Source organism: Lampris incognitus, chromosome 6 (genome assembly GCF_029633865.1).
Source record: "Lampris incognitus isolate fLamInc1 chromosome 6, fLamInc1.hap2, whole genome shotgun sequence".
In the NCBI taxonomy this organism is placed as follows: Eukaryota; Metazoa; Chordata; class Actinopteri; order Lampriformes; family Lampridae; genus Lampris; species Lampris incognitus.
The window spans coordinates 10453969-10473641 of record NC_079216.1 but is presented as its reverse complement, the minus strand read 5'-3'; the positions used below and the strand labels follow the sequence as shown (position 1 = coordinate 10473641).

The 19673-nt window shown below is 49.7% G+C and overlaps 2 protein-coding genes across 2 annotated transcripts in view; one reads left to right on the top strand and one right to left on the bottom strand.

Annotated features, from left to right (window-relative positions):
• Positions 1-8261, bottom strand: part of asz1 (ankyrin repeat, SAM and basic leucine zipper domain containing 1) — a 63961-nt gene extending 55700 nt beyond the window's left edge. The window contains exons 1-4 of the mRNA XM_056281736.1: positions 7786-8261; positions 6729-6849; positions 5590-5692; positions 1948-2070 (exon numbers count right to left, since the gene is read on the bottom strand). Coding sequence (XP_056137711.1) covers positions 1948-2070; positions 5590-5692; positions 6729-6849; positions 7786-8261 — 823 coding nt within the window. The remainder of the gene's footprint in view (positions 1-1947; positions 2071-5589; positions 5693-6728; positions 6850-7785) is intronic.
• A 10222-nt stretch (positions 8262-18483) lies between these two features.
• cftr (CF transmembrane conductance regulator) overlaps positions 18484-19673 on the top strand; it is a 58634-nt gene continuing 57444 nt past the window's right edge. Inside the window, exons 1-2 of the mRNA XM_056281208.1 lie at positions 18484-18626; positions 19321-19528. Of these exons, the coding sequence (XP_056137183.1) occupies positions 18511-18626; positions 19321-19528 (324 nt within the window). The 5' untranslated portion in view covers positions 18484-18510. The remainder of the gene's footprint in view (positions 18627-19320; positions 19529-19673) is intronic.

Genomic DNA, 19673 nt, shown 5'->3' with positions numbered 1-19673 from the left:
TTTACACTGAAGTGATGGCAATACAACATGGTTACACAACAACCAACACATATGGATCAGTCATTTTTTCATGGGTATCCCTAATCCAGTTAGCGATGGGTATTGTCAAGATTTTAACGGTACTACTACTCTTACCTATACTGCTTTATCTATCCGATACTCCTATCAGTTCTTTTTGTTAATTTTTAAGAGAAAAAAACGAAACAAATTAAGAACGGAATTAACATTGCTTTATTCACTCATGTCCGGACACGGCGTTACTTTAATCATTAATCCATGTTTGAATAATTTAGTTAACTCCATGTGGGCTCTAGGCAGCTAGCATACATAACATACCTGAGGTGGGGATGGGCAACGAGAGATGAACTACGAGTTAGGCAGTCGAAAACTGTGCACTTCTCCCTCCTGTATTTGATGCACTTTCACTAGATGTTTCGAAAGATTGCTCGTTTCCACCCTTACATGCCATTGTAGGTGGCGAGGGGATTGTGGGTCGCCATGGGAGGTGGCGAGTATTGGGCCTGATGTCCTACTTGCCAAAGAAATGCAAAGCAGTGCGGTGGCCTCTCGCGTCCTGGTGTAGTGAACGCCGCGGATCCATCAGGTCCTTAGCATATGGCCGCTCCTACGCAAATGTGTCCGCAGCAGCACCTTCTTGTGGTACCTCCTGTTTTTTATGAAGTCTGCTGCGGTGGCAACCGGGTTCCCGGCAGTATAACCGGGTGGGTCGATTGGACTCGTTAGCCTTGGTTGGCAGCCGATCTAGGAGAAGGACAACTCTGATTTCAAACCCGGGTAGTTGAAGCTCGTTAGCCTTGTCAGGCAGGAGAAGGAAAACTCTGATTTAAAAACTCTGCTGCCTTGCGGGTATACTCATCTACAGGAAAGGCTTCGGGAAGAAACCCTGAGGAAAAATCTGCATCCGTCTCCATTGCCAGTCGTCTCGCTAGTCTTGCCACTGGGGTCTCGGGCGAGAGAGTGGGGTTGATGATGCGCAACTCTTCCTCACATTAATCACTGCGCAAGTCATCAGTCATCCATCACAGGATGACTAGATGGTCCTCGTCGCTGTGACGGACGGATAACATAACATGCCGTTGTCACCAAGAGTAAGCTCTTTGTGGGGGCGTCTGGGTAGTATAACGGTCTATTCCGTTGCCTACCAACACGGGGATTGGCGGTTCGAATCCTTATGTTACCATCCCTACAGACACAATTGGCCGTGTCTGTGGGTGGGAAGCAGGATGTTGGTATGTGTCCTGGTCACTGCACTAGCGCCTCGTCTGGTCAGTCGGGGCACCTGTTCAGGGGGGGGGGGGACTGGGGGAATAGCATGATCCTCCTACGCACTACATCCTCCTTGTGAAACTCCTCACGGTCTGGTGGAAAGAAGTGGCTGGCGACTCCACATGTATTGGAGGAAGCATGTGGTAGTCTGCAGCCCTCCCCGATCGGCAGAGGGCGTGGAGCAGCTCGGAAGAGTGGGGTAATTGGCCGGATACAATTGGGGAGAAAAGGGGAGGATGAAAAAAAGCATAAGCTCTTTGTGTGCGTGTCTCGAGAGAGAGGCAGAGAGCTGGCACCGCCCCTGGGCTCGTACATACAACAGGCTCCGAGAGAGCGATCGCTCTTCTGGATTGAGAATAGTGAAAATGCATCATAGACGAATGTCTTAAATCTTATTGCAAATTAGAAATGGAGTTGGTGAGATACAAGGTGCAAGATAACGTTTATGTAACCTAAATAAATAGGAAATTAATTTTCTTAATTTCTCCAATACCGATAGCAGAACCGTTAATGTCGGAGCTTATCAATACTTCGGTTTTTAATAATTTTAGCACTGATCCCCATTTAATACTGGGTTTCAGTACCCATGCCTAAATCCAGTCATCATTAATTCCTTCCTTCCTACACTGAAGCTTAGGAAAGCAGCTCTTTTGGTCTGACCTTTGCAGAAGTTGGCGCTGGCCCCTCTGTCCAATAACAGCTTAGCCATGTTGTAGTTGGCTACACTGGCGGCATACATGAGCGGTGTCCATTCGGAGTCCAGTCTTGTCTCCACATCTACACCTGTCCACAGCAAAACGCCTGGTTAAGTTTGCTTTTAGTTGTATTGGCATGACAGACATCGCATACACCTTGATGATGAGGTTTTCCTTTACCTCACAATACAGAACCAATGCTCCCCCACCCCACCACTCATACATCTCAATAGCTGGGAGAACATAGGAAAAAAAAATTACAATGAAAAGTGTGCACCAACAATCCTGCTCACACATGGGCCAAATTCCCTGGAGACTGTCATCAACATTCTTTCATTTATTAACCACCATCATATCTCGTGCTCTTTATTTTCTTTAGACCACTGTTAAAAACCGAATACGTCTAATTTGACAAGGGAAAAGTCAACACAGAACAATGTGGTTTTAGTCCATGTAATTGAGGTCTAAACGGATGATCCGCTGTGGCGACCCCTAACGGGAACAGCCGAAAGTAGTAGTAGTAATTGAGATCTAAGCACTGAAACCATTCCAGTTCTTAACAGTGGTAATGTACTGGAGCTAAATAAATGAGACAAAAAATCTCGAATCAATAAAGGAAATCTGCTTCCATTTATATATACTGCAATCAGGAAGTCACATTGAGATCGAAATCTCTTTTGCAAGTGAGACCTGAGTACAGTATAAAACAACATAAAAAACAATGTTAATGTAATTATATAGCAATAATAAAATAGCAAAGACATTCATAAATATTCATTCTCCCCGTGTCTGTGTGGGTTTCCTCCGGGGGCTCCGGTTTCGTCCCACAGTCCAAAGACATGTAGGTCAGGTGAATCGGCCGTAATAAAATTGTCCCCAAGTATGAATGTGTGTGTGTGTGTGTGTGTGGGCCTTGTGTGATGGCCTAGTGGCCTGTCCAGGGCCAGGGCCTGTCCAGTCCCCACCTGTCTCCCAATGACTGCTGGGATAGGCCCCAGCATCCCCGCAACCCTGAGAGCAGGATAAGCGGTAATGGATGGATGGATGGACATTCATACAGACAACAGGATGACAAATTATAAAGAAAAGCGTTCTAAAATATCCTGGGTGTGGGAATGAAAATACAAGAATACTAAAATCAATAAAATCTCTAACCAAATTTTTTGAATTGCCCTATCGATATCAGAGGGTCAAGTTTCAGTAAGCCCTGTAAATTATTCCAGACAAATGGGGCAAAATATCTGTAGGCCGTCTTTCCAAGATCACTATTAATTAAAGAAACACATCGGCCAGTCACGAGAATGGGTGAGAAGTATAATGTTTTGGGCACAGGAGTGACGATAAGTAAGGTGGTAATTTTTGAAGTACAGGTAGTCCCTGGGTTACGAACCAGGTCCATTTCCATACGAGTCTGTTCTTAGGTCGAATTTGTATGCAAGTCAGAATGGTTACGTACAGTTCATACCTAGCATCAATTATTCAAATGTTTGTGTTAGTATATAGTATTTATTTTACCTAAAACATAAATATAATAATGCAGTAATAATAATAAATCTAACTACAGTACAGGATTTATAATTGAGAGAGAATGTGTGTATGGGTTTATAAAACTTTCCAGAAAAATGTCTTACATTTCAAACTCCCCGCTGTCCCCGGAGCGGGTCATGGCCGACCGTTTGACGCCAGAAATGACAGTCCACTCGGGGCCCCGCCTCCCCGCCTCACCAGGCAAGTGAAAAAAACAATGAGCATTTCACCTCTCTCTGAACACTTTATTATTTCCACTTTTGTTTCAATTTGTGATCGTTTTCCTTTTCTTCAATGCATCACCAAAACTTGCATCAGATTTACGCTTTGAAGGGCATCTGGGTAGCGTAGCGGTCTATTCCTTTGCATACCAACACGGGGCTCGCCGGTTCGAATCCCCGTGTTACCTCCGGCTTGGCCGGGCGTCCATACAGACACAATTGGCCATATCTGCGGGTGGGTAGCCGGATGTGGGTATGTGTCCTGGTCACTGCACTAGCGCCTCCTCTGGTCAGTTGGGGCGTGATCCTCCCACATGCTATGTCCCCCTGGCAAAACTGCTCACTCCACATGTATCGGAGGAAGCATGCGGTAGTCTGCAGCCCTCCCCGGATCAGCAGAGGTGATGGAGAAGTGACCGGGGCGGCTCGGAAGAGTGGGGTAATTAACCAAAAATTCAATTGGGGAGAAAAAGGGGAAGGGGAAAAAAACATCTAAAAAAAAAAAGGATTTACGCTTTGAAGCCATGAAACACATGAAAATTTTAAGTGAAAACACAACGCACACAATGTTTACGCGATCCGACTTAAAACGGTGACAACGGCATGGCATTGTTCTCCCTCAGGCTGACGAACTGCCTAAAACGCAGTGTTTTGAGTGTCGCGAAAAGTAGTCCGTCTGTTCGTTAGTATGAACCCTTGTGTGTAACTCAATTTTTTAAAGCAATAGGCTTTACAGAAGTCGGTTCATAAGTACAGGGGTTCGTAACCTGGGGACTACCTGTAGTCCTTTGTAGATGAATAAATAAAAGTGCTGATCTAGCCTGACAGAGATGGAAGACAAGCCCACCCTCTGATACAAGACACGATGATGGGTGCCATAAGGGTTGTCAGTAATAAATCTAAGAGCTGAGTGACAGACAGCATCTAGATGTTTAAGGGTAGAGATCGAAGCTTGTCTATAAATAGCATTGCCATAATCCAACACAGAGAGAAAGGTCGCTTCCGCAGTCCTTTTCCTACGGTACAAAAGGGAAACAGGCCCTGTTCCGATACAAAAAAACTAAGTTGCATCCTTAATTTGTGACAAGTTGTCTATATGGGTTTTAAAAATAAATGTGTCATCAATCCAGATACCTAAATATTTATGAGGAATTTTTTTTCCATATGTCTACCATTTAAAGTGTAGATCTGAAGACCAATGTCAATTTCCTTAGCTCTAGAGAAAATCATAAACTTTGTTTTATTTGCATTTAAAACAAGTTTAAGGTTAAGAAGGGCATACTGTAGGGTATTAAATGAGAATTGCAGATTATCAATGGCTGACTGGATAGAGTTTGCCGAACTATATATAATAGTATCGTCTGCATAAAAATGTAAATTACATGTATTGAGGGATTTAAAAAAAATCTTTGTTCAAAAAAGAAACAAAACACAAAGACACCATATTTAATGCTTATCCTACAATGCAGAATGTCTACATCAGCTCAACCATAAATTCTGCCCCATTCTTTGCCAAGATCTAGGTGGCAGGTGGCTAAGTAATCGTTGGAAGCGGATGAGGTACGTAATGCAGCAACCATCACAACCAGTAAGCCAAAAAAAAAAAAGGGGGATTGTTCTACCCTGGTGCGAATACAGCAGATGGCATGTTTATATACAGTAACAGGTTGCTTAAAGGTTAAAAAGAGAAGGTCGAGTTTGATTTCCTGTAACTACAGGAAGCAAGACACTGAACCGTAACCTGCTCACTAGTTCCAAATCACCCTGGGAGGCATATATGGCTAGAGCCAATGAGTTTTAACTGTGTCTTAAAGATGGCATATAGGTGTGTGTGTGTGTGGGGGGGGGGGGATACTTGCCGTTGTTCACGAGTTCTTCTGCAGCCAAGACATCTCCGTTATAGATTGCCCTTTTAAACTTGGTCACACTTGTCTCTGAAGCTGGCAAGGCAGCGTCACCACTCTGTAAATACACGTGGAAGAAATAAAAAATTAAATGGAAACAAATACCAGGTCTATTTAAAAATGCATGTCACCACATTGAGAGGAATGTCAGTTAAAAAAACAAGGTTTCACGTTTTTGCTTCTTCCTCCCTCATCTTCAGCGGTGGCTAACCATGTGCCATGGAGAGCCATGTGTATGCAGGTTTTCATTCCAACCCGACTCCATTTCACTGATACATTCTTCCACTTTGGTTGAAGGGTTGCTAATCAGTGAAATCACCTGGTGTGGAGACCGGCTGGAAAGAAAACCTGCATACACATGGCTCTCCATGGCACATGGTTAGCCACCTCTTCTCATCTTCATAGTTTGATCTTCAACATCCAACCACTGGACAAGTGGGTCATTCTCTTTGCTTTGTCAAAGGGTAGGAGCGGGTGATGTTAACAAGCTCCAATATCACAGTATTGTAGTGACCAGGAAGGGCAGTCACTGGACTATTGACAGCTATATGCTGGGGGAGCACAAGGGATTTTGGGACTGTTAACATTCATGTTCAGATCATTGTTTAGTAATGTTGTGTTCATGTTTTGATTATTGTATTGTTTGTTTGGGGGTTTGACTCAGACTGGGTAGACGACCATTTTACTGACTGACTGTAGGACCTTAACTAACTGGTGTGTTCAATAGTAACCTCGTTAGAGGAAGCCATTGTTTGGCAACCATTGGGGAGGGGCAACATAAAGGCACACTCCCAGGGTCGTGCGGTGTATGGGGCACGAGAGTTGCGATTAAGAGATCCCTGACTCTCATTCTTCCATGTCAGCTCACCACATTGGTGTCAGAAGTGGGACTGAGCTAAAGAATGGCGAGGGGGATCCAGAAACTGGAGCGGGACATCGAGCAGACCTGTTAGCGCTTGGAAAACCTGGCATGGTAAACGACGGAGCCCGCCAAAGATGGAAGTCTTCCGAGCCTAACTTGATGGCTCCAGTGCACCGTGGCTCCACCGCCCCCTTGAGGCTAGGAGGACAAGCATCGGGGAGCAAACGCTAACCGTTGCCACCGATAGCCCCCTAGAGGCCAGGAGGGCCAGCACCGGGGAGTGTACGGTGCCCACCATCACCCATCGCCCCCTAGTGAGCAGCACAGATACGGCGCGTAGAACACCAGCCAAGCTGCCAAAGCACAATGGGACGACACCACTAGAGCTGTACCTCTCGCAAGTGTAATTAGCAGCACGGCACAGTGGATGGAGCAATGAGGAATGAGGAGGCTGCCATCCACCTGGCTCTGGCATTGGAGGGAAAGGCCTTGCAGGGGGTCCCGCTGCCCCAGTGGAGCAGCGGGACCTCCAAGCCCTGACCATAGTACTGGAGAGGCGATTCAGGCGACGACCCTTCACTGATCAGAGCAGCGAGCAGCTAGCCAGCCGCTGCCACCAAGAGGGAGAGAGCCTGGGTGCCTTCACCGCAGACATGCAGCTACATACCTGACACGGTTACCCGGTTTGACGCAGCCACCCAAGAGGAGCTAGCCCTGTAAGCCTTCCTGCAGGGGCTCATGTCAGAACATTTTTGCAAACAGGTTCACCTCTGTCCCTCAGTATGGCTCTCTGCAAAGCTGAACGGGCCGAGGTAGTACTCTCCACGCGACCTCCCAAGCAGAAAACCCCTGCCCTCAGACCGCAGCAGTCGCGGCAACGGTGTCCAACATCCAAGCGACGTCCACTCCAGCCGACTGACTGCTGCTACTGGTGTGACGAGCCTGGTCACATAGCCTATGACTGCTCAGCATCAGCACAGAAGACCAGAGCCACCTAGCTGACGGGAAAACAACAGCGGAGTGGTCTAGTGAAGGGACCGCCACTCCAGTCTCCAGCCCCCCTTCAAGGCCGATGCACGCTGGTCAGCCACCTAGGTCACACCAAAGGACTATATTCGGACTGCCAACTCGACAGTCAATCCTGCAGGGCCCTGGTAGACACAGGGTCTACAATTTCCCTGGCGTCCTCCCAGGCACCACCGGCCCACTCTCAGTGGCATGGTCCCCAACCAACACCCAGCTGATGACGGTGAAAGGGGAAAAGGCTGAGATAAGAGGGAGGAAGTCACTGCGAGTCCAGGCCTGAGACCAGGAGCTGGCGCACGAGTTCTGGCTCACCAAAATTCGGGATCCGTGCATCATCGGGCTGGACCTGCTGACCCACTGGGGGGGCCCGTGTTAACATATCAGGGACAGTCATCAGCCTCGGCATGAAGACTGGTGCGCCAGTCTGGTCGGGGAAGGGACAGTCCCAAAGACCAATGAGCCAGTCACCAAGCAGCCACTGCCCAGCAGGCACTGAGCCCGTGTGCTTCTTCGCCCCAGCAGCCCAGACCACCGTCCAACTGCCCACCAGCACACCCACCACCAGTGCACCACCCCAACCCCGCCTGCTGAGATGACTGAAGCCATACACGACTTGTGCGACTTGTGACAGCGTAGCAATAATGGCCTTGACCCCCAGTTCAAACGCCTCCTCAATGACTACACAGACATCTTCACTGCTAGAGATGAAGACTGCAGGCAGACTGGACTGGTTTAGCATACCAACGAGACTGGCCCTGCCCATCCGTCTGCGGCCCCATCAGTTGGCCCTCACTAAGCGACAGGTGGTGGAGGACAAAATCCGCGAAATGGCTGCTGCCAGGGTGACTGAGCCCCCCAACAGTCCGTGGGAGGCTCCAGCCATCTTGGTGTGGAAGAAGGATGGTGGCTGTTAGTTCTGTGTGGACTATCAACGCCTTAATGCCGTCACAAAAAAGGACTCTTACCCACTCCCTGGAATCGACGATGCCCTAGACCAGCATTTCTCAAACCTCTCCTGGAGGACCACTTGTCCTGCATGTTTTAGATCTCTCCCTGCTCCAACACAGCTGATTCAAATGATCAACTCGTTATTAGCGCCCAAAGCTGCCTAATAACAAAACTGATCATTTAAATCAGCTGTGTTTGGAGCAGGGAGAGATCTAAAACATGCAGGACAAGTGGTCCTCCAGGAGAGGTTTGAGAAACGCTGCCCTAGACCACATCACGGGGTACAGCTGGTTCAGCTCCCTCGACCTGCGCAGCTGCTAAAAGCAGATGAAGCTGGTCCCTGACGCAAGACTGAAAACCCATCTTCACCATCGGGCAGGGTCTGTGGCAGTTCTGCATCATGCCATCCAGGCTGCCAACAACAAGGAGGGTTGGTCCACATTAACCACGCAGCAACTAAGGCAGCAGCAGGAGGCAGATGCGACCCTGGCATTGGTGAGGGGCTGGCTGGAGACAGGGCGGTGCCCCGAGTGGACAGAGGTGTCAGCGCTGGCACCCAAGCTAAAGGCCTACCACTCACAGTGACGCAACTTCGAGCTCCATGAAGGGTTGGCGTACCGGAAGTGGCAAGCTCCCAGATGAGGGAGTGACCTCTTGCAGCTATTGGTGCCCCATGTGCTCCGTCCCCAGGTTCTCCAGATGGCCCATAGATTGGTGAGGGCGGGGCACTACGGGAACACCAAGACCCTCCACCGCCTCCAGAGGTGGTTGTACTGGCCTGGCTGTTGACAAGACATAGAGCTGCACGTACACTGTTGCGACTCCTGCACCGCCCAGAAGGGACTGACCCAGCGCTACCACACCCCACTGCAGCAGTACTTGGTGGGGGTCCCAATGGAGCGAGTAGGGGCAGACATCATTGGGCCTTTCCCTGTCACCGAATCCGACAACCGCTACGTTCTTGTGGCTATGGACTACTTTACAAAGTGGCCAGAGGCATATGCAGTGCCAGATCAATGCACCACCATGACAGCAGAGAGGCTGATGGAAGACATGTTTGCCCGCTTTGGAGTTCCTGCCCAGCTCCACAGCGACCAGGAGTGGAACTTCGAGTCCCTGGTCTTCAGTGAGGTCTGCCAATGGCTGGGGGTGAAGAAGATGAGGACGACACTGCTCCACCCTCAAAGTGATGGGCTGGTGGAGTGGTTCAACCGTACCCTGGCCACTCAACTTGCGATCCTCAGCAGCGGGACTGGGACCACCACCTGCCCTTGGTCCTGCTGTCCTACCGGACTGCTGCCCAGGAGTCCAGCCAGTGCACACCCGCTGCCCTCATTTTTGGGCAGGAACTCCAAACACTGGTGGACTTGGTGTTTGGGACCCTGCTGAGCCTGAGATTGCTGGGAGAAAAGAGATGGACTACCTCCAGAGACTGAGGGGTTGCCTGCAAGTGGTGCACAACTATACCTGCTGGGTCCAGGCCAACTCCAGGGTACGGCAGAAGAGGGCCTATGACACCCGGTGCCTTGGGCAGGCCTTCATGCAAGGGGACGAGGTATGGCTGTATTGTCCCGTTTGCAAGAAGGGGATTTTCCCCAAGCTTCGCAGCCACTGGCAGGGTCCCAGAGAGGTTATGGGCCGGCTGAGGTGGTGTACCGGGTGTGCATGCCTGGCCAGGGGCACAAAGTGGTGCTGCACCGGGACAGACTCTCTCCATACCACCCCCTTGCTCCACCTGTTGTTGGGGCCAGGGATGACAGTAGCACCCTATGCGCCGATCATTGTGCTTATCTCCCAGTTGTGCTTCCTATAAGCCCCAGGCCGCCTGTTCGCCAGCATCGCCACCCTGGACATTTGAGGGACTTTGTCTTGGGTGATGGGGTCATCGAGGACAACTGACCCCTCACGTGTGGGCTATGTAGCAACCAGGGAGGGCGGTCACTGGACTATTGACAGCTATGTGCTGGGGTAGCGCAAGGGAATATGGGACTGTTAACATTCATGTTCAGATCATTGTTTAGTAATGTTGTGTTCATGTTTTGACTATGCTGGGATAGGCTCCAGCATCCCCACAACCCTGAGCAGGATAAGCGGTTTGGATAATGGATGGAATGTATGTATCATTTGTTTGGGGTTTTGACTGTGTGTAAACCATTTTATGGACTGTTTGACTGTAGGATCATGACAGAGATTGGTGTGTTCGGTAGTGACCTCGTTAGGGGAAGCCATTGTTCAGCACCCATTGGGGAGGGGCAAAATAGAGGAGCACTCCTAGGGTTGTGCGGTGTATTCAAATAAAATCTTTGCCTTTTGATGCCTCCTTTCCCGTTAGTTCTGTTCCGTTCCGTGTGTGTAAAATAAAAGAGCACTCCTGGGGTTGTGCGGTGTGTATGGGGCACGGGAGTTGCAATTAAACGGGATCTCTGCCTGTCATTCTTCCATGCAGGCTCGCCACAGTATTTCTGACTTGGACGGATTGGAGACAAAGCAAGAGAGGCAAGACTGAGATGGCTTGGACATGTGAGGAGGAGAGATGCTGGGAAGATTGGGAGAAGGATGCTGAATATGGAGCTGCCAGGGAAGAGGAAAAGAGGAAGGCCAAAGAGGAGGTTTATGGATGTGGTGAGGGAGGACATGCAGGTGGCTGGTGTGACAAAGGAAGATGCAGAAGACAGGAAGAAATGGAAACAGATGATCCGCTGTGGCGACCCCTAACAGGAGCAGCCGAAAGTAGTAGTAGTAGACCTAGACATCGGTAATGTGACAGTGTTTGGGGATGACTGTTGGTGCCTTCATGTTCACAACGCAAGGGCAATTTGTGAACTTGTTCATTCGTGATGTGGATATGTTGACAAAGCAGATCGAGACATTCACTTATGAGTTCATCCAGCTAACACAGTCACTGAATTCTACCACTTTACTGCAATTCAGCTTTCAAAACTAGGGAACAACAACATCTAAACCATATTACGATAAATAAAATCCTAGAGTATATCTCGTTTGATATCACAATAGATGTCACGTCAACATCTTGCCCAGCTCTACTGCCGGGCATTTCTAGGTTGTTTGCATATGACGTCACCAAGTACACATGGAGGGCAGGAAGTGTTTTTTCTACGCAGGAAGCACTATCACAAACTTTCGAAATGCCTATGTTTGGTGTCATTAACTGAGAAACCACAAGGAGTTTTTATTGAGTACCAAAAGTTGTTGTTAATGGGGGGGGGGGGGGGGGCAAGAAGTTGACCGAAAACGCCGAGGGAAAAATGGCTTGCGAACCGCCGTCTGCGGTCGGGAGGAGCAGAGTCGGATGAAGCCCAATTTATGCTCCAAATGTCGGCTATGTCTGCTAGCCGACATTAGGAGTATAAATTGGGCCTAACGCGTGTGTGCAGTCACCACTTCGTTAAAAAAAAATCACTCTTCATAACATAAGGATCATGTCCAACATATCTTACTTCCTATTTCTACCTTCCACTCCTGTATTTTCACAATGTGTGTCTGGTGTGTGGTGTGTGTCTGTGTGAGAGTCTATAAACGGCCAAACTAAAGCACTTGGGGCCTTGATTCTTTTTGGAGGTTATTGGGAATGATCAGGGGCACTTATAAAAAATAGCAGAAAATTAAATTTAAATTATGCATAATTATGCAAAATATGCATTTTTCTAAAAATGGCTAAAAACCACTTTTCTCGGAATTTCAGATGATTCTGAGCATCTTTGATTTTTTTTCACCTATATAAAAAAAAATTCTGGGACTTAGAAATGTTTCGGCATTATGCAAAATATATGCATTTTTGCAAAAATGCACTTATGATCCTCATCTTTTTTGGAGGTGGTAGGTATTGTTCCAGAGAGGACCAGAAAAATAGCAGAAAGTTAAAATAATTATAATAATTATGCATAATTATGCAAAATATGCATTTTCTAAAAATGGCTAAAAACCACTTTTCTCGGCATTTCAGATGATTCTGAGCATTTGGGGGGAGGGAGTTGGAGTGGGGGGGGGGGTAGGGGCAGGGGGAAGGCGGTTAGCTGGCAGGATGAAGAGGAGGGAGATTTAGACGGGTGGATAACCAAACCGCTACATTGTAGCGGGGTTCTTCTAGTTCTCTCATAGTATCATCTAAACCAGTGTTATTTTTGCCCCAAAGAGTGAATAAATGCTATAATGCAATTTAAAATGAAGTTTCTACTGTTTCCATCAAACTGCAACCCCCCCTCCCCCAAGATCAGGTGGAGGGGTCCTCAGGGTAGATCAAAAATACGCAGGGGGTCCAGGACCCCAAAAAGGTTGAGAACCACTGATCTAAACGAGCGCAGTTCGGGCTAAACTAGCTGCGTCGCCTCCACACCGCTTTTCACTTCCTGTCCGCCATCAGAATTTCGCGCGTCATCAGAATGACGCGACTGCCAACAGGATATGGCGGCGAGGCCCACGTGAGAGATGGCGTCCCGCTGCATTTCAACGTTAGCATTAACCAGCTCAACAAACAAACCCACACACAAAACTAACTGAAAGGCAACGCCAAACTACCCGTTCTGGCGACGGGTGTCCCCCCAACACGAAGATGATTTACATTTAAAGCGAAAAGTGAGCCATTGCGAAAGCATGTGCCCTTATCGACAGGGAGCGTTAGCTAGCAAGCGCGGCTCGCCGCGGCGCCGCAGGTGCAGCCGCCGCCGTCACGTCCGCGTCGTGAACAGTTCACGTTACCTGCGCAACATGTCTCCGTTTGTTTTGGTAGTGCCCGACATCCCACTCGTCGCAGCTGCCGTCACTTTCGTCTCCAGCCGGAAACCCGTTTGCTCTACCGCCGTCGATCTTGTCGTCCATGGCTTCAGGCCGCTGAATGATCGCGACCCTGTTCACCGAGCTGCGGCCAAGCCCGGATTTTAACCAATCAGAGGCAGGCGTTGCGCCCGAAGTGGGTTGGGAAAAAATCTCACGCCGACTCCCCCCACCCCCTACGTTTCTCTCCCTGATTGTGTCCGGCCAGGTGGGGCGGCGGCGCAGTGGTTAGCGCGGTCGCTTCACAACAAGAAGGTTATGGGTTCGAGCCCCGGGGTAGTCCAAACTTGGCGGGTCGTCCTCTGTATGGAGTTTGCATGGTGTCTTCGTGGGTTTCCTCCTCGCACGGTGAATCGGCCATACTAAATTGTCCCTCGATGTGTATGTATAATCGTCACACACAATTCATACCAAGTGGCAACTTAGTACGGCCGATTCACCTGACCTGCATGTCTTTGGACTGTGGGAGGAAACCGGAGCCCACGGGGAGAACATGCAAACTCCACAAAGAGGACTACCCCGGGGCTCGAACCCAGGACCTTCCTGCTGTGAGGCGACCTCACCAACCACTGTGCCGCCCCAAATCTATATTTCCATCCATTATCTTAACCGCTTATCCTGCTCTCAGGGTCGCGGGGATGCTGGAACTTATTCCAGCAGTCACTGGGCGGCAGGCGGGGAGACACCCTGGACAGGCCGCCAAGCCATCACAGGGTCGAGAGAGAGACACACACACACACACATTCATTCATTTCTAGGGACAATTCAGTATGGCCGATTCACCTGACCTACATGTCTTTGGACTGTGGGAGGAAACCGGAGCCCCCGGAGGAAACCCACGCAGACACGGGGAGAACATGCAAACTCCACACAGAGGACGACCCGGGACGACCCACCAAGGTTGGACTACCCCGGGGCTCGAACCCAGGACCTTCTTGCGGAGAGGCGACCGCGCTAACCAGACTAGCTCAGTTGCAGATTTAAAGGCCCAGTATGTGATTTATCTGTCCATGTAAAAGTCCGCATTATTTTCATACATGATAGAAAAGTTTTGAGTTATTGATGGAAAATAAGCATGCTGTGTGTTTCTCGGCTGCACATGGGCTTGTTTTACTCGTGTTTGCAAACATTATTGATATGGGGGGAAAAACACATATATATATATATATATACACACACACACACTCACTGGCCACTTTATTAGGTACACCTTGCTAGTACCGGGTTGGACCCCCTTTTGCCTTCAGAACTGCCTTAGTCCTTCGTGGCATAGATTCAACAAGGTACTGGAAACATTCCTCAGAGAGTTTGGTCCATATTGACATGATAGCATCACGCAGTTGCTGCAGATTTGTCGGCTGCACATCCATGATGCGAATCTCCCGGTCCACCACATCCCAAAGGTGCTCTATTGGATTGAGATCTGGTGACTGTGGAGGCCATTTGAGTACAGTGAACTCATTGTCATGTTCAAGAAACCAGTCTGAGATGATTCGAGCTTTATGACATGGCGCGTTATCCTGCTGGAAGTAGCCATCAGAAGATGGGAACACTGTGGTCATAAAGGGATGGACATGGTCAGCAACAATACTCAGGTAGGCTGTGGCGTTGACACGATGCTCAATTGGTACTAAGGGGCCCAAAGTGTGCCAAGAAAATATCCTCCACACCATTACACCACCACCACCAGCCTGAACCGTTGATACAGGGCAGGATGGATCCATGCTTTCATGTTGTTGACGCCAAATTCTGACCCTACCATCCGAATGTCGCAGCAGAAATCGAGACTCATCAGACCAGGCAACATTTTTCCAATCTTCTATTGTCCAATTTTGGTGAGCCTGTTCGAATTGTAGCCTCAGTTTCCTGTTCTTAGCTGACAGGAGTGGCACCCGGTGTGGTCTTCTGCCGCTGTAGCCCATCTGCCTCAAGGTTCGACGTGTTGTATGTTCAGAGATGCTCTTCTGCATACCTCGGTTGTAATGAGTGGTTATTTGAGTTACTGTTGCCCTCTGTCAGCTCGAACCAGTCTGGCGATTCTCCTTTGACCTCTGGCATCAACAAGGCATTTTATCCCACAGAACTGCCGCTCACTGGATATTTCCTCTTTTTCGGACCATTCTCTGTAAACCCTAGAGATGGTTGTGCGTGAAAATCCCAGTAGATCAGCAGTTTCTGAAATACTCAGACCAGCCCGTCTGGCACCAACAACCATGTCACGTTCAAAGTCACTTAAATCACCTTTCTTCCCCATTCTGATGCTCGGTTTGAACTGCAGCAGATCGTCTTGACCAGCGTTTCTCAAACCTCTCCTGGAGGACCACTTGTCCTGCATGTTTTAGATCTCCCGTGCTCCAACACAGCTGATTTAAATGATCAGTTTTGTTATTAGGCAGCTTCGGGAGCTCATAACGAGTTGATCATTTGAATCAGCTGTGTTGGAGCAGGGAGAGATCTAAAACATGCAGGACAAGTGGTCCTCCAGGAGAGGTTTGAGAAACGCTGGTCTTGACCATGTCTACATGCCTAAATGCATTGAGTTGCTGCCATGTGATTGGCTGATTAGAAAATTGCGTTAACGAGCAGTTGGACAGGTGTGCCTAATAAAGTGGCCAGTGAGTGTTATATATATATATATATATATAATATATACTATATATATATATATATATTTACAGCATTAGAAAACAAGGGGAAAAACTTGTATTCTGCTGTTGTTTAGCATGAGTCCTTGTATTAAGAGACATGCCACACAGTCAGTTGGGATTGATAGCAGGCTCAAATGCTTTTTTTGGTGTTTTGGTAGAGCGGTTACCCATTTCTCTACATTTTGAAAGAATCGCGCCTATCCCTGTGCAAGGTTAGGCCTCAGACTCCAGCGGCGCTGAAAGAGCAGAGGCGCTGTGAAACGCAAGATGGCGTAAGATGGAGGGAGACCCCCTCAAGCCAGGGCACCTGAGTTCAAACCCCCGCCACAACAACGGGCGTTCGCTCCACTGGAATCCAGGCCAGCGACCGGTAAGAACTGGCCAGTAGGTGTCACTCTCTGCTCTGGGCAGGGCACAACCTCGCCGACTGACGCCCAGGGAACCCGCCGCACCGCCACCGCCATCCTTCATAAGACGTTATAAACCTCGCTTCATAACCACCAGCTGCGGTTGAGGATCACTAAAATGACAAGCGTATAATGGTCGTGATGCCCTGTCAATGCAACAGTAACACAAGTGAACTCGGAGCATCGTGTAGCAGTGAAGTTGGTGGATGTGAGAGGCCTGGGGGGAGCGATTCGGGGTCTTCTCAAACTATTTGCAAGGACCCCCCCCATGTCAGGGGCAGTTGACGGTGAACGCATTTAGGCCTACAAACGGAAACGCAAAACTGACGTATACTGCAGGCATACACCACCGCTGCTGCTGCAAGTGGGACTGGGTGTTTTTGCAGAATACATTTACTCGAACGTCCCACGTGGCCCGCACGTGCAAGCGGAACAACGTCCGGTTCTCCTCTAACAGTGGGCATCTCCCAACAATTCGCGTTTTACTCATCAGCACCCCCCCCCCACCAAGCAACCAAGACTTGAGACCCCAAAAAAAACGACTGTAAACGATAAAAAAAAAACCAAAAGCAGACTGACCCTATGTAGCGCCTGCACTAAACCCCCCCCCAATTGAGTTCATGTGACTCTCCGCTCATTCAATTTCATTAAAGAGCCGCCCCCCTCCTCCTCCTCCTCCCCCCCTTGTTTCGCGAACCGCACATACGCGGAGCTAATCAAGTCCACATAAAGTTTAAAAGGGGGGCCAGGAAATACAATCAACGTAGCCTACTTCTCTTGACTCCATTCATTCGTTCATTCATTCATTCATTCGCTCGTTCGCACAGCTGCACGCGCACGCGCGCTGCACTCCCCCCCCCCAGATGAGGCTACGATAGTAAAGTGTTTTAAGACAATCATGTGACAACGGCGCTATTCATGGGTCGACAAGCACCTGTCTCTTTTTCTTCACCGCCTAATCTCATCCGCAGCATTGGGTTCCGCGTCGCAGGTCATCGCGACAGAAAGTCCTACGGCCGCTCTGACCCATCTGACCCCGGTGGGGGTCAGGGAAGGGGGGCGGGGGGGGTCTGCAGACACGCCGCTGAGGGTGACACTATTTGCAGATGAAAGTTGTTTGGAAACCAAAGCGCTGACTTCTCTCACCCCCCCTCCCCCTCCTCCTCCTCTCACTCACCCCCCCTCCCCCATCCCCATTTTATCTCTGTTCCACGTGGAATGTCTCGCGTTGCCCGGCCGCCCTCGTCTGAAACTGTCCCGTAACCCGAGAGCGATAACGACGTTGTCGGTCGGGATCGCTCTGACCATCCGGGAACTGTCTCTGCCCGGTTTCTTTTTTTTGGGGGGGGCGAAAAGATAAAGCCGCTCCTGTGACGTTCGCCGCCATAATATACAGACGCCAGCATCCTCATTGCGCTGAAAACCTCGGCGTGACATCACGCGCCACTTTAGGTCACCTAATCTTCTTATTTTTTTATTATTATTACTTTGTTGCAAAACGTTTATGCCGATTTAATTGGTTTATATGCCAGTTGCCATGAATCATCTGAACGGTGGTGACTATCCTACCTGAGGCTCTGCCTTACTAGACTCCCTTATCTGGCGGGGGGGGGTGTGTCTGTGGGGGGGGGAGTTAACTTTTTACAGGTAAAGATATTTAGCCATGGCTTGATCAACTGGTGCATTTAGCTGGGGGGGAGGCACTAAATACAAACGTGCGCTGGTGAATCTGTTTGGATTCGTTTATTTGTTTGCCGTCAGTCTGCGATCCTTGCCATTTTTTTTTTTTTGCAGACTTGTAGGTGTGGAAATGACGTGTCTCACCGAGGGAAACTTTTGGCGAGGCCTTAAAGGATTCTCCAACAGGGGACGACGCCCCCACTGTCCACCGCGACGCAAGAAGACGACCGGACTGAGCAGCGGCAGCACGCGCAGGGGGGGGGGCAAAAGGGGCAATACACGGGCTCGTCTTCCTACCAAGCGACGCACGCTGCGCAGCAACGACAAGAGGGATCGCGGTCCTGCAGATGGAGGAGTGAACGAAGGGCAGATCTAGAGCTGGTCTCGCCCGAGACTTTGTCAGTGAATTCTATCAGGAGGGGGGGGGGAGGAGGAGGAAGCAAGAAAACAAGACAAGATAAAACATAACAGCGCGGCCATCCCGTCTCGGTCTTGGAGCGAGCGAGGGCCACCAATGCGAGCGGCACGTCAGAGACACCGGCGGCGTGAAACCAAAAAACTGGCGGCTCGCTATAGGATGCAGAAATCACCCGTGGAAGATGCAAACTTCTTCTCCAAATTCTTCTTCTGGTAAGAAGCGTCCCCTCGCCTAGTTCTTCGCGTCCTCTTTCGGCTTTGACCCCCGGAGATACCCGCTGCCATGCGGCGCGTCGGCCAGGCTGGAGGTGATGCGGACGGGCAGGTGCGGCGGCACATTGCTTGCCAGAATAACGTCTCCTGCGTGCGCGCGCGCGTGCGCGCGTGTCTTGCACTGATGGACATTTTGGCAGATGTCCGACGCCCCCCCGAGTCGCACCGATGGCTGCGATTGTCCGACGTAAGCGTGTCTTTTGCGTGGCGACACTCGCTTCTCCCGTGCGTAAAGTACGCGCGTCGAGCCATTACGCATGAAAAGTGTGCGGCCTTATAAGCACCCGGATGTGGCAGCTATTGAGGATCGACGTGCCGCTCGAAAGGCGTTAAACGTTTCTAAACGTCTGGGCATCTTTCCTGCGAGCTGGGGGGGGGGGGGGGGGGAATGAAGAGGTCGGTCGTCCGGTCGCGTAGCGGCCGTTTCCGTCGCGTCCGCTGGGTAGAAATGGCGTGCAAAATTACACCCAGTTCACGTCTTGTCGCAATATCTAACGAGATGCCCGACCGGCCAGGGGACCCGTCACGACGGTCGACAATGACAAATGATTGACCTAAAATCACATCTCCTCAGCGTTGCCATGGTTTCCACGCAGTCCCGTGCACCCAATCTGTTGTTTTTTTCCTCCTGCAGGTGGACGTCACCACTTCTGAGGAAGGGCTTCGCGAAGAAGTTGGAGCTGACAGACGTGTATAAGGCTCCTTCCTTCGACCTAGCGGACAACCTCTCGGAACGACTGGAGAGGTGCGTGCAAACTGACCCAGATTCCCCCCAAAAGATGCGATCGAGACACCGGGCGACACACATCCCTGACGCTCACAGACGAATAAGGCCTGTTGCTGTCCACGTGGGCCCAGTCGGTCTGAGGGATAAAATAAATAAATAAATAAATAAATTCCGTGAAAGAGGGGTCTCGAACTGAATCAACCGAGGCCTTCATGTGTAGGCTAAGTAGACTGTGTCATAATGTAACGTTGATGGAATTA